Source organism: Manis javanica, chromosome 10, assembly GCF_040802235.1.
Source record: "Manis javanica isolate MJ-LG chromosome 10, MJ_LKY, whole genome shotgun sequence".
Classification (NCBI taxonomy): domain Eukaryota; kingdom Metazoa; phylum Chordata; class Mammalia; order Pholidota; family Manidae; genus Manis; species Manis javanica.
In genome coordinates this window covers 70,058,067-70,070,793 of record NC_133165.1, presented here as the reverse complement: position 1 = coordinate 70,070,793, position 12,727 = coordinate 70,058,067, and the positions used below count along the sequence as shown (strand labels likewise).

General features: G+C 33.3%; 1 protein-coding gene across 1 annotated transcript in view; it reads right to left on the bottom strand.

The window, feature by feature from the left end:
• Nucleotides 1–5,187: 5,187 nt before the first annotated feature.
• The window catches only part of TRHDE (thyrotropin releasing hormone degrading enzyme), a 395,901-nt gene continuing 388,361 nt past the window's right edge, over nucleotides 5,188–12,727 (bottom strand). Inside the window, exon 19 of the mRNA XM_073213329.1 lies at nucleotides 5,188–12,360. Within this exon, the coding sequence (XP_073069430.1) occupies nucleotides 12,217–12,360 (144 nt within the window). The 3' untranslated portion in view covers nucleotides 5,188–12,216. The remainder of the gene's footprint in view (nucleotides 12,361–12,727) is intronic.

Here is a 12,727-nt window from a genome sequence, read left to right as displayed (position 1 = left end):
CATCCTCTCGATCATCTCTTCCAGTAGGAAAGGATCTTAGCTCTCCTTATCTGTGCTGGTTTATGGCTAAGCAGCAGAGGCAGGGGCTAGACTCAAGGGGAAGTATTTTATGATTATTTTTCCTTTAGTCCTCACCCCAGCCTCTGCTAGGTTCCCTTTTCCAGGGCAATCAGTGATCTTGCAAGGAATTCCAAAGCCATAAATGGCATCATTTTCTTGGATAGATTTATGTTTTGTGGTAATAAGGATATTATTACTTATTAAAAACAATACTACAAATGTTCTCTGTATCAAGATAATCTGAGAAGCTAGTATGCATGCATGCAAAGTGTATGTTCATTGAATATTAAGTGGAACATGCATTTGTTATCTCAGAATATCCATTAACAATAGACAAAAATCTCTTTAAAGAAACAATGTAGACTCTTCCTTTTTAAAAAATTACACTTCTTGGTTAGTTCAGTTCTTTAACTAAAATTTATTTCTCCCTTGTTCATTTTGCAACCTTTTGGCAGCTTTATTGTTGAAAAGCCATGGTACATTCATAATTGCACTACAGTAACATGAATTTATCTTTGGAAAGTTTCATACTATAAACGAATTTCTGTAATAGATGTGTCATGAAATAGCATCTTATTACCCTCCTCTTCTTTTACTTTCTCCACCAAACAGGTTAAAGTCAATAACAAGTGTCACTCTAAAGCAATATTTTTGAACAAATTAAAGGAATGGAGTGAGTTTTAAAGCTTTAGCTTTGCAATATTTTTAAATGATAAACTCTTTTTATTCTAGTGATGCTTCTAGATCCCCAAACACTTCTTGTTCTGTGCTGTTGTTGCTCATACTGGAAAACCATTGGTTTCCATACTGGCACTCAAGTCATTCTCAATCAAGAAAATGGGAGTGAGAATGTATTATATTTGAAGTTGCTGTCAAGAAATGGAAAAAGGTATCATCTCTACCCTAGAAGAATTTATAATCTAGTGGGAAGATAAAACATACTGATATAAAACATCAAAGAAGTATGAAATGGACGGTCTAGTCAGTAAGTACAGTCAACACTAAAAAGAGAATCTGTTCAGGAGAGAGGTTTCCAACTAACAAAGAAAAAAGGTACCTGCGAATAAATCAATGTCCAATGTAGATAAAATATCCAATTGGTTTTATTTCAGTGTGTTTGAAAACACTGAGAGAGAAGCAATCCACCCTACTTCTCTTTGAAAAGCTTTAGCAAGATATTAGAGCAAAAGCATTTTTTGGCCATATAGTATGTTGATAGCTGCCATTTCAATGTTTCTGAAGTAGGTAAAGTGAAGTTATCTGTAACATAAAAGTGTAAGGTTCTGTTATTATTTTTTTATCTTTTCTAATGAATCTCTGAAGGAGGTAGTGCATAGTCTATAAACAGAGAAGCTCTCCCCAGACAAGTCCACAAAAACACAAACTAACCACTGGATCTGCATAGCTAACCAAGTGAGAAACTGCTGGTGTTTGTCAGATCTGCTGGCACAATAATATCTGGGATTTAATATCCTGGTTTAAATAAGGATAAAGATGGCCTGATACTTATAAATAGATAGAAGATGTTACAATGGATGACAAAATCAGAATCCCAAAATTTTCACATGACAGAATTTAACAAGAACAAAAATATTAATTTCTTGGCTTGGTTCCAATAAAATGCCAGCATTTAACTGAGAGTTAACTTAGCAGTTCAAACTTTGGGTCTTTGATTAATTAAGAGCTACATGAAGTCAAGCTGATCTTTATAAGGAAACTGCACACTGAAGTATTACTGTAAGCATAGTACCTCGTGCATGGCAAGTGATATTTTGATTTTTGCAATTTGCCCAATATGTACAAGGTCTGTATTGCAAAATCAGATCTCTCAAGTGATGATAAAGCATCCTTGGTCAAAGGAAATGAAATAGTTGCACACAAAATTCAGACAGTATTTTCTATCCCTCAAGTTGTTCAAGTAATTAAATGACTAGAAACTGAACACACAGGGATCCTTAAAGTAAATTTGTGTCAAAACAGCAGATGCTCGTATTTCACCTCCAACATTAGTGTTCCTCTGTTTTGCTACTAGAAAGGGCAACTTGATTTTTTCTGGTTTCATTTATCCAAAGTTAGGTTTTGGCATTTCCTTTTGCACTCAAGAGAGAACACCCAGTTTCTATGTTCACAGATAGCTATGGAATCCTATTAGATGGTGCTAGAAACTCATGTCACTTTCTATGGAATCAAAAGTAATACTACCACACTTCAGTCTGAATCTCTCCTCTAAATCACCAGGTATTTTTTCATATGCAACAAGATGAGAATTTTCAAACTAGCATAATTGAATAAATTAAGTCTAAAGATTGGAAAATGATTTTCATGTTTAATGTGGGACTATAATTCCATTATTTGCATATGGAAATATGCTTGGTTAAAGGTCTGTTCATTTGCTCTCGACTCTCCTCACTCCCCTCCTCCATCCACAATACACACACACACAGTTAAAATATTTGAACTTGTAATTATTATACAAAACATTCCATTAATTTCAGTCAATTATTTTTATTCAAATATCACTGGAAAACATTGAGATGATCCAAGAACCAGAATGCTAGTTGTTTGTGTAATATATGCATGATGTCCTTAAACTGTTTGTATTCCTCTTACCACCTTTTGCATCTTGGCAGTATTTCTACCTGCTGAAGTCCACGCCTCTTAAATATGGCAAGCCTTCTTTCCAGTGCCTTTTTTGTGCCAAATTTTGGCTAGTGCCTACCTCCTAATGTTGGAATGAAGCCATTCCTATCAAGACTTAGCTTCAGGACTTCTGCATAAATCTTTGCTCATTTAACAGTCCCCTCTTTTACTTTATCCAGCAGACAGCTGGAGCTCTTGCACAGACCTGAATTTGTCAAACATGTCTCAGTGAAGTCAGTCATTTCAGGAATTCTGATAACTTAATAAGAAGCTACTAATTTGGAAAATTTTAGTCTACAGCAAAATGTCCTTTCTGCATGACAATTGGCCCAATATTAACTCATATGAAGACAATTATATATATATAGGGCAAAAGATTGGGGAAAAAAACAAAAATGGGATAGAGGGGATTAGGGTGGGGTGGTATTTTTTTTTTTTTTTGGTCAGATATGGCTCAAGAGTTCTCCAGTGAAATGATTCACTCATTACCAGCTTGCGAAGATGTTTCAGAGGTGACAATGTTTCTAGTTCCCTTTTTAGTGAAAAAATGAGTTCATTTGTATTCCGAAATCTCCAATTAGCCAGAGATTTTAGGAAAGGAAAGCAAACTTTAACAACCCATGGGAGGCCACGAACTAAAGGATTGACAATGAGCACAAACACTGAAGAGCACAACCAAGCAGTTTCACTGTGCCAGAGGCCCTGTGGGTCTTGTTTAACAATCCCAAGGACTCGTGTCACTTTCTGTTATGCACAGTGATGTAGAAACAGCTCAAAACTTTCACTTACTCTTTTTGCAATGTCAAGTGAAAATACAGCGTCCCTCAATACGACTTGGTGCTCTGCTGGCTGATCACACAAGAGAGAAAAGGAAGGGAGAAAAGGGTACAAGGAACTGGCAAAAAAAACTAGAAAAAAGGAATATTTCAGATGATAGCAGTTGATAATAATAGTTTATGGTGTGTTTATCTCCCTGATGTAAAAATTGGAACCCATGTGTCAGCTGAGCTCCAATTTCAGGCACTTGTAGAATGAACAGCAGAAAAGAATTGTTCTATTCAGCAAAGGTTCAGGCATTTGCTGGAACATCCTGCCTGCCAACAGCTCCCTTCTTTATTGCAAAGCAATATAAAAGTTGAAAAATTGTTATTGCTGATAATAGAGATAAAGATATAGTTATGCTCCTTAAGAGTACAGAGAAAAAGATGTCAGACAAAGTGGGTGACGGGAGAATGTCAGTGTCACAACATGGAATACAGGGTATCTACGTGGACGGCTTTTCACTATTAAGCTGATTGAGAACATATTTTCTTTTATTTCTGTATTTGGTGAAGAATGTCAAACAGTAGTAAGAAATTCTTAGATCTTTAAAAAATACATACTTTTGGTAACATTCTGAAACTTGTATTTAACCTGGTTTAATGCTCAATTTGGTATCTGCCACCCAGAGGTTGTTCTTAACCATGACTGTGTATTGGAAATATCTGGGCACTTTAAAAACTGCTGATGCGCCATGCCAGAGATTCTTCTTTAATTGGATTCAGGTGTGGCTCAGGTCTCAGTATATTTTTAAAAACTATCCAAGTGAATCTAATATAAAGTCAGGGCAGAGAACCACTAGGCCTAGCCAATGTGGTCTAGCTGGACTGTCTCCACCAGAAACACCTACAATCCTTATTCAAAATGAAGAGGACCGCTACCCACCCAACACCTACTAAGCAGAATCACTAGGGTTGGGGGCCAGGCAGAATTGTTTCTTAATAAGCTCCCTCATGACTCTGAGACAGAATTCCTGCTATCATGCCTATATAACTTAATGATCCCTTTGACAGGTTCCTTAGGTAAAGCCAGCACCCATGCTCTACTCCCCCAATTCATATTTTGCCATAGCCAGAATAATACATGATTATTCAACACAATTATCATTAGACAGAGAAATGAACAGACTGTATGTATATACATGAGATATATATGAGATATACATCTATATATCTCCAGTGCATATATATATACACATACATATACATATACATGTCTACACTGGCAATAATAAAAGGAATATTTTTTTATTCTGGCTTTGAGGGTCTCCCATTTCTTATTTTCATGCTTATGGAGAGGTGAATTTCCTATGGCTCTATAAAGTAATATGAGTAAGGTTCAACTGGGTAACTATGCAGAGTAAAATTCTAACATTCTGTGAACAATTGTTAGAAAAGAAAAAACCCAGAGACATTGAAAAATAGATTTTGAGTACTACTTATGTGCCCTGATTATATATATTTTATAGTCCTGTTCTTACTGAAAACTGTTCTTGAAATTCAAGGATCCTGACAGTCTGTGAAATGCAGAAAACCTACTAAAGAGTGATCTGAAATGCATTTCAGGTGAAATCATTTTTACCAAAATGCAGATCCTTTAATTTATTCCAAAAGCATATAATTAGAAAGGAGACAGATTGATATTTTTTCTTTTTTACAATATAGCATAAATACATACTTCTTTATTCTGGCTTCAGCACTGTATAGTTCTGAGGAAGTCCATGTCAAAAGTAATTTTTTATTTCTTTTCATGGACCTCTACAGTGTGTATACTTATAATTTCAAAAATGGGTTCTCAGTGATAACAGAAGAATAAAAAAGCAAAAGGTATTATTTACCTTGTCCTTATGTGCACATGTCAGAAAATTAAGACAGTGATGAATTACACATTACTGAACAAAATTTTATTATCAGAGGCAAAATTCAAATTTGTTCTGCTTAAAACACAGAAGATAAATTTTCTCATTTAGAAAAATCCATTTTGTTAGTGTTTGTTATAATGGAATAAAAATTTCATGTCAAATACATACTGGTTCCATTTTTACTGAATAATTTTAAAGGCATACCATAGAAAACATTTATCTGCTAAATTAACACAAAGTTACTTTTTTTAGTAAATGCTTTACTAACTTGTATTTACTGAAAAAACAATTACTTTTTTATTCCTAAACTGTAAAATATTAGAAAGGAAAAAAAGTGCTTCCATTTGGCATATTTTAAATACATCTTCACTTGAGGAATGGCTTTAGGAAAACAGACTTTGTTGCTGAATGAATTCAAGGTCATTAAAAACAATTTACGTAGTATTTTTAAAAGATTATCTGATGAATTCCATAGTGGCCAGAAAGCCAATTACGAAACTCAAAGGCAGAATTTCTCCTCTTGCTTCAAGTAACCGGACAGTCATAAGCTTCAGTCCTAATGTATTCTAGTTTTATACTCCTACTTTGTTTTCAATGACTATCAAAACATAAAGAGACTAAAATACAGCAGAGAAAAATAGCTAATGTGTTCCTATGTGGCAATGTATGGGTAGCATTTTAAAAGATAACGTTATACAGCTATTATACAATATTTTAAAAGGTAAACTACATTTGAAGAGAAATCCATTTGAAAAATGTTTTTGCACTTGAAAATTGGCAGATAATAAACCTTTTTTAAATGAAATTGAATAACAAAAAACTAATAATAAGTGTTCTTACCCAGTAGGTCATAAGTTATGTGAAGGTAGGAACAGACTAGTGTGCAAGAGCAAGTGTAATATGGTTAACCTAGTAGGGTTTAAAAGGATAGTAGCTGAGTGACCACCTTAGAAAATAAACGCACTGTACATTCAAGGCAGATGTTCTGAACTCCACTGTAATACTTCCTATAAAACATTTCACTCATTTACTTACATGACATAATAAAAATGTGCGTGATAAGAAGCAAGCTGACCTGTGCAGGGCTGGGTCAGAGTAGTTATCTTAAACAGCATCTACATGCAACAGGCCAGTGGAAAATGTAACTTCAAATAAATTAAGCATTTGCAGTCCGTCTATATAGTTTTAAGTAGAAAGAGAGAAATATTTCTCTGACCTCATCGCTAAGAAAAAGGAAAATTTCAGCTAGACTGATAGGTCTCCTCCACACGCAGGACAAAGATGTAACCTTATCTTTGGTCCACTGGTGAAGAGCTTTGTGATCCTCTCTTTTTACTTATTTTTCATGGCTTGTTGGCTGGACAAGCTGTCAATTACCTGTTATAGCTTAAAACCCACTATACAGCACACTAATGTAAAAGTTTTTTTTTCTTTTCATGGACCTCTACAGTGTGTGTATTCAGAATCTTACAGGCCATGTTATGTAAGCTTGCTAAGGAATATGTGGTAAGCCAGAATGCACTAACCAACACTTTTGTCACCTGACCCAGTGGCAATGAGGCAGGAGCTAAGCGTCTATTCAGATGTATAGACACTGGTCCATATGGATAATCATTATGTTTTCAAGCATGTAGGAAGGATAATGACTAATTTGAGCCATGAGGCATGGGTTGGCAGGGCTTTGAATTCCAGCTAATAGCTACCACCAGGTATATAAACTCATCCCAACTCAGCCTCAGTCTCTTCATTGCTAAATTGGAACTGAAAGCACTTCACAGAGTTATAGATGACATCAGTAAAATGCCCAGCATTTGTAGAGACTCAAATTTTTGTTCTTTCCCTATATTCTAACTAATTTAACACTAATACAAAACAAAAAATTTATTCAGATCAAAATGAAGGATTGGTCTTTTTTTTCCCCATAGTGCCCTGGTACATGAACTGGGAATATACCAAAGAGAAACATCTTCAATGCACTAACCTAAAAGCACTAAATATTCAAAATAAAATCTCTTAGGGTGCTACGTATTGAAAATCTTGATAAGATCAGAGTGCCTACTAGTAAGGCCATTTGTTAAAAACTTACTTCAAAAATAAAATGCATACAATTACACATAGGCAGTATATTTAAAATTATACCATATATTTTCACCAACTGCTTATTTTTAATATTTTAAGATACTTTTAAAACTTCCTTTTCTAAGCAGTGAAATAAAATTTCATAAAATTAAAATAAAAGCTACTTGAACATACTCATTAGATTTCTCTTGTATATAAACCACATTAAACAAAAATATTTAACAAAAATCCCTCCTTATCAACTCAAAGCAACTGAATTGAAGGTTACTCTTACATAATTAAAAGTTGGAATTTTAGAATATTTTACAAGAACATTTTTGTACTCAAAGGTTCACATATACATCATAATTTGAAAAAAATATATTATTGCCTAGGATAAGAATTGTTCAACTTGCTTTAAAGAATATATGATCAGTTTAAAATCAACACATTGTGAATATACAAATAGTATGCTAAAACCATTCTAGAAAACTACTTTTCTCTAATACTTCTATATAAGTAGATTAAACATTCTTCCTGCAACTTAATGATATGATTAAATCTCTCAAACAACTTTCTAAAAGATAAATTATATCCCAATTTATATTCCAATTATAAAGTTTAAATTACGTGGTTTCTAAATGTTGCATTTCCTAAATGGTACACATTTCTGCAAAACACAGTTAAGAGCTGTGAAACAACACAATGAGAATTATCCTGAAGTACCGTAAAAGTTCTGAGAACTAGTATAAAAAATAATGCAAAATACTGTCTATAGCTAAGAAGTATTTAGCTTCTCTTCTATAGCATGTAATCATTTTTCATGTTGCTCTCGTGCTGATTGGTTCATATTTCTCTCTGTTGGTATATTTATTGTGCTGTGAATTCCTCTAGGCCTTATTCTCCTCTTCCTCCCTTTCTTCTCAGCAAGTGCTTTGTGAGGTAATAGGTGCTCAATAAATATTTGTTTAATTATATTGAATTCTGTTCTATATAATTAGTGTCAAATAATAGTAATTCAGCTGTGATTTCTAATAAAGGGGAAAAAACAGGGGTGGAAATCTTCATGTCTCATTATATGAACTTTCCCTACTCCTTTAATATTGGCATATGTGGTTACCTCTTGGGTGTACTGAGGAAAATAACAATCTATTTTATGTTTCTGACTTCTTGGAAAAAAAGATTCCTTAAAAATTTTAATAGCTTGTAGGTTTTAATTAAATATATTGTTGTAAACATTCTTTAGAAATCCCTTTACTGCATTTAATGCAGTACTACAGTTGCACAGAAACTGTTCCTTCATAACTTAGTTCCCATAGATTTATAAACATTTTACTGAATATCATGTCCATTGATTTCGATAGATACCATTTTATCTGCAACACGACCACCTGTTACAACAGAGTGTATCAGATAAATTTGTGTGGAAAATAAAGCAAATTATCAGTATGTTAAGGTCATGTTTAAACAACGTCCACCAAAAGATAAAAAAAAGAAAACTATAATCAATGAGCTATATTTTTGTCCCAATATTTGGCGACTTATGCTGACCAAAGTGAATGCTGATTAACATTTTATCCAGTTGACTGATATCGCGTGAACTAAAAGTACAGACTTTAAAAAATAATATAATTATTATAGATATATTTAATCACAGATTTTTTGGGGTTTTTTTTTGTATTTGGAAAATCTCCAACTAATGCAGGAGAGGTATTTCAAATATGTCTTCCTATTGTAGTTGTATCTGTTGCCAAAATAACAACTATGTAATTTTAAATAGCTCATGTTTCTACTCAGTTTTCTTATCAGACTATGAGGGCTAATATAATTTATTAAGTTTTTGAAAGGAGTCACGTGAAGTAACGTGTAAAACTTATTAGAAAATGAAATGTAATTATAAATATTTGGTATAATCTTAACTTTGTAAGATATTGTAGCTATAATATTTATGAATTTTGCACTACCACAAAAATCGCAGTCCTAAGATATAATTATTCTGGAAAAATAATATAAACCAAACTGATTATAGTTTCCAGCCCAAATCCATGTTATTGAAACAAGAATAAATCTAGTATTGCAAATAATAGCCTTAGAGGTGGCACTTGTGTATTTAAAAAAATCCTCAAAGATTACAAGAAAAGTTTAAGGGAAAATGTAAAAATGGCAAAAAGTTTTTATTTATAAGTTACCTACAGATACTTAATAGTCAGTATGGTAAATAAATTAGTTCTTCCTAATTGAAACCAAGTTTTGCTGTTTACATTTATTGGCACAGTGAAGTTTTTAGCCTAGATGTTGGACACTTTGAACAATTTGCTATTTCATGCATATATATGATTTCTAAAACAGACCAAGGGAAAAAAGATAAAAAATCTATGTAGAAAATAGAACTTTATAACTACATTTACAGAATATTCCAAGAGATATCATTGATCATTTTATTATTTTGAAAATATTACTATTAAAACAACTAAAAAACATTAAATCCTGATATAATCTTGAACATTGGAAAGGATAAATTATTGAAAAATACGTAAAACAAAAATTCCACCTCAACGTCACTGATCCACCATACTGTTGAACGAGTATTATATGAGGTATTGAACATTGCACATAATATACACTTAGGATTTGACACTGTAGCTACACCAGTTGTTCAAGGCCACTAAAATACTGGAAGAGGATTAAGGTTATTAACAGTGGGGAGGAAAAAAACTGTAAAAGCCCTTCTAACTCAAATCTGGAAGTAATGATTTCACTCAAAAGAATGTCATAACTACTAAGAATTTTCAGTAATTCACGACACAAAGCAAGACATCTACCTCTAATTTTTTATCTTCTCTGTCACATGAATCCAGTGGTGACATAGTACATGTTTTGGACCTGCACAGAAGTGTGATATTTATTATTGTTATGTTTCAGAATTTATCCCTTAAGGATTTCATATATGTGATGTGTACTAACTGAATTTCATCACTTCTGAAAGGTACAATGATTTTCAGGTTTTCTACTAAGTTTTACTACGTCTTACTAGAGCCACATAGTTTATTCAAATTTCATTTGATTTAATCAAATGATGGAAAATTTATGTATGAATATAGATATTAGTTTCTAAAAAGATAAAATTCAATTTTAGGTGATATTTGTTCTGTGGATTAGGAAATTGCTCTTTACTACAAACTTATAAAAAATCTATAGTACTGGTTTCTAAAATACCTGGTTGTTTTCCTGGTTCTCAATGACTACTAGAATGTATTTCTTTCAATGATTTGCAAGAAGAGTTGGTGGAGTGGAAAACCTCAAGAAAACAGTAAGTGGTCCACAAACATTTGGCTTATGTAGTCATTGTATTGGTATTTTATACTGGTAAACATAAAATATGTTCATTTTGGAGCATCTAAGCAATGGTTGGAGAGCCAGCCAACTGGGTGAGAATACCATTTAGAAGCACTTACGTTACATAACGTACTGCCATGAAAAGGGCTATACAAAATGCCCAGGTAAAACAGAGAAGTCAAAGCCAAAGGAAGAGCTTTGCTCTAGAAAAGTAACTTTTCATTTCAATGGATGGTACAGTCGACATCAAAGGTCATTAAATGTTACTAGACCCACATGAGGTGTGGATGCTGAATGAGGGATTAGACTCACACAGACACAAAGACGAACACACAGTTTTTAACTCTCTTGATACCCATCATGAGATGGAAAAAATGAACAAGATGGAAAATAAATGCTTTCTCAGCATTGATAATTATTAAGTGCACACAACTGTTTCCTGCAATAGGAAGTTTGGTCAAAATGATGACAGAATCTATATTGAGGATGCTAGGCTACAACTTAGGAAAATTAGAAGAGTTTTTATACATAAATTTTGTTTGAAATCATTTTTATGTAGTAGAATAGACCATTGTTCAGGAAGTAGATGAAAAAAAAATCCGTAACAGTTGAGAAACTTAGGAAATTGTCAGGAAGAATAATATTGAGATAAATTATCTTAAGCCTTTTCAAAATCTGCAGAAATTTATAGAAAGAGATAAGTTTTTCTTGATCTGAAGAGATTCTTTGCGCAAGTACAGTGTACAACATACTATATACATATAGGGCTTCCCTATGTACATAAACATATGAATACACTCTCTATATGCCTTTTTAAACGTATACACAGCTTTAACTCAAAGAAAATGAGTTAGCAACACAGTTATCATCACAAGACAATCCAAGTGCTGAAATAAGTGACAGTGATCACTTGAAGGTCTATTTTACCTCTCACATTGCCCAAGACTAAGAATATGCATCCCCTTTAAAGTTTTTCTTTCACTGCAACACTGATTGTCATAGATAATCTTTGTGCTTTTGCATAATGCCCATCCTAGAGGTAACATATATTCACATACAACACTGGACACTTTAAATAAGCATGCTGGAACACAGGCATGACCACACAACCATGCACAAAATATTCTGGGTATGTTTTTCCAAACTGACTGCAACAGCATGCACCACTATCATATTTGGTCCTGTACAGCAAGGAATGTACAGCTGCAGCAATCATGGCTAGTTTCACTTGCAAAAGTTTCTTTAGAGAACACTCAGCAGAGAAACAAAACAGAATGAATGAAACAAATAAACAATTCTCCCCAAACCAAAAATTTAAAAAAAAAATTTCCTCCCACACGTTAACACTGAAAATCTGGCCATTTTGCACATAGCACAGTTTCCTCATTCCACATAAAGCAGGTCTCACAAAATTCTGAGCTAAATTGTTTATGAGACACGTATCAATGTCTCAGAGCTTTTCCTAACCATTGGAAAAGCTCCTCCTGGTAAAGCATTTTCCAACGCACATTGGCTTCAACAGTTTCCATGGCTCTTGAGAAAGAGGCAGCAGCTACTCCATCATAGCTCTTCATGAAGTTCTTTAGCTGGAAATAAGAAATTTTTAAGTGGTAAATATGCATGTCTGAAAATGAACGCACATCCAACATATATAAGCAAAAATCTACTTGAAATGAAGTGCCCCTGTCCCCAGAGAAAGTATATTTAATATGTGGATCAAGCTTTGTAATGAAATGCAGTATGACAGGTCAAGTCCATTAGGTGTGATGTAATTTCTTTTGGAACTGAAAGCAAAATAAAATGGACATTACAGTTTGCGTAACTCCAAACTCAGCTTCTGGTTTCATAAATAAATAGTAAAGCAGACATTTATCTTTTCATAATAGTTAATTTCATAGTAATTAATAAAAGATTAGTTCTAATTATGAAGCATTATCCAATGTATGAAATAGC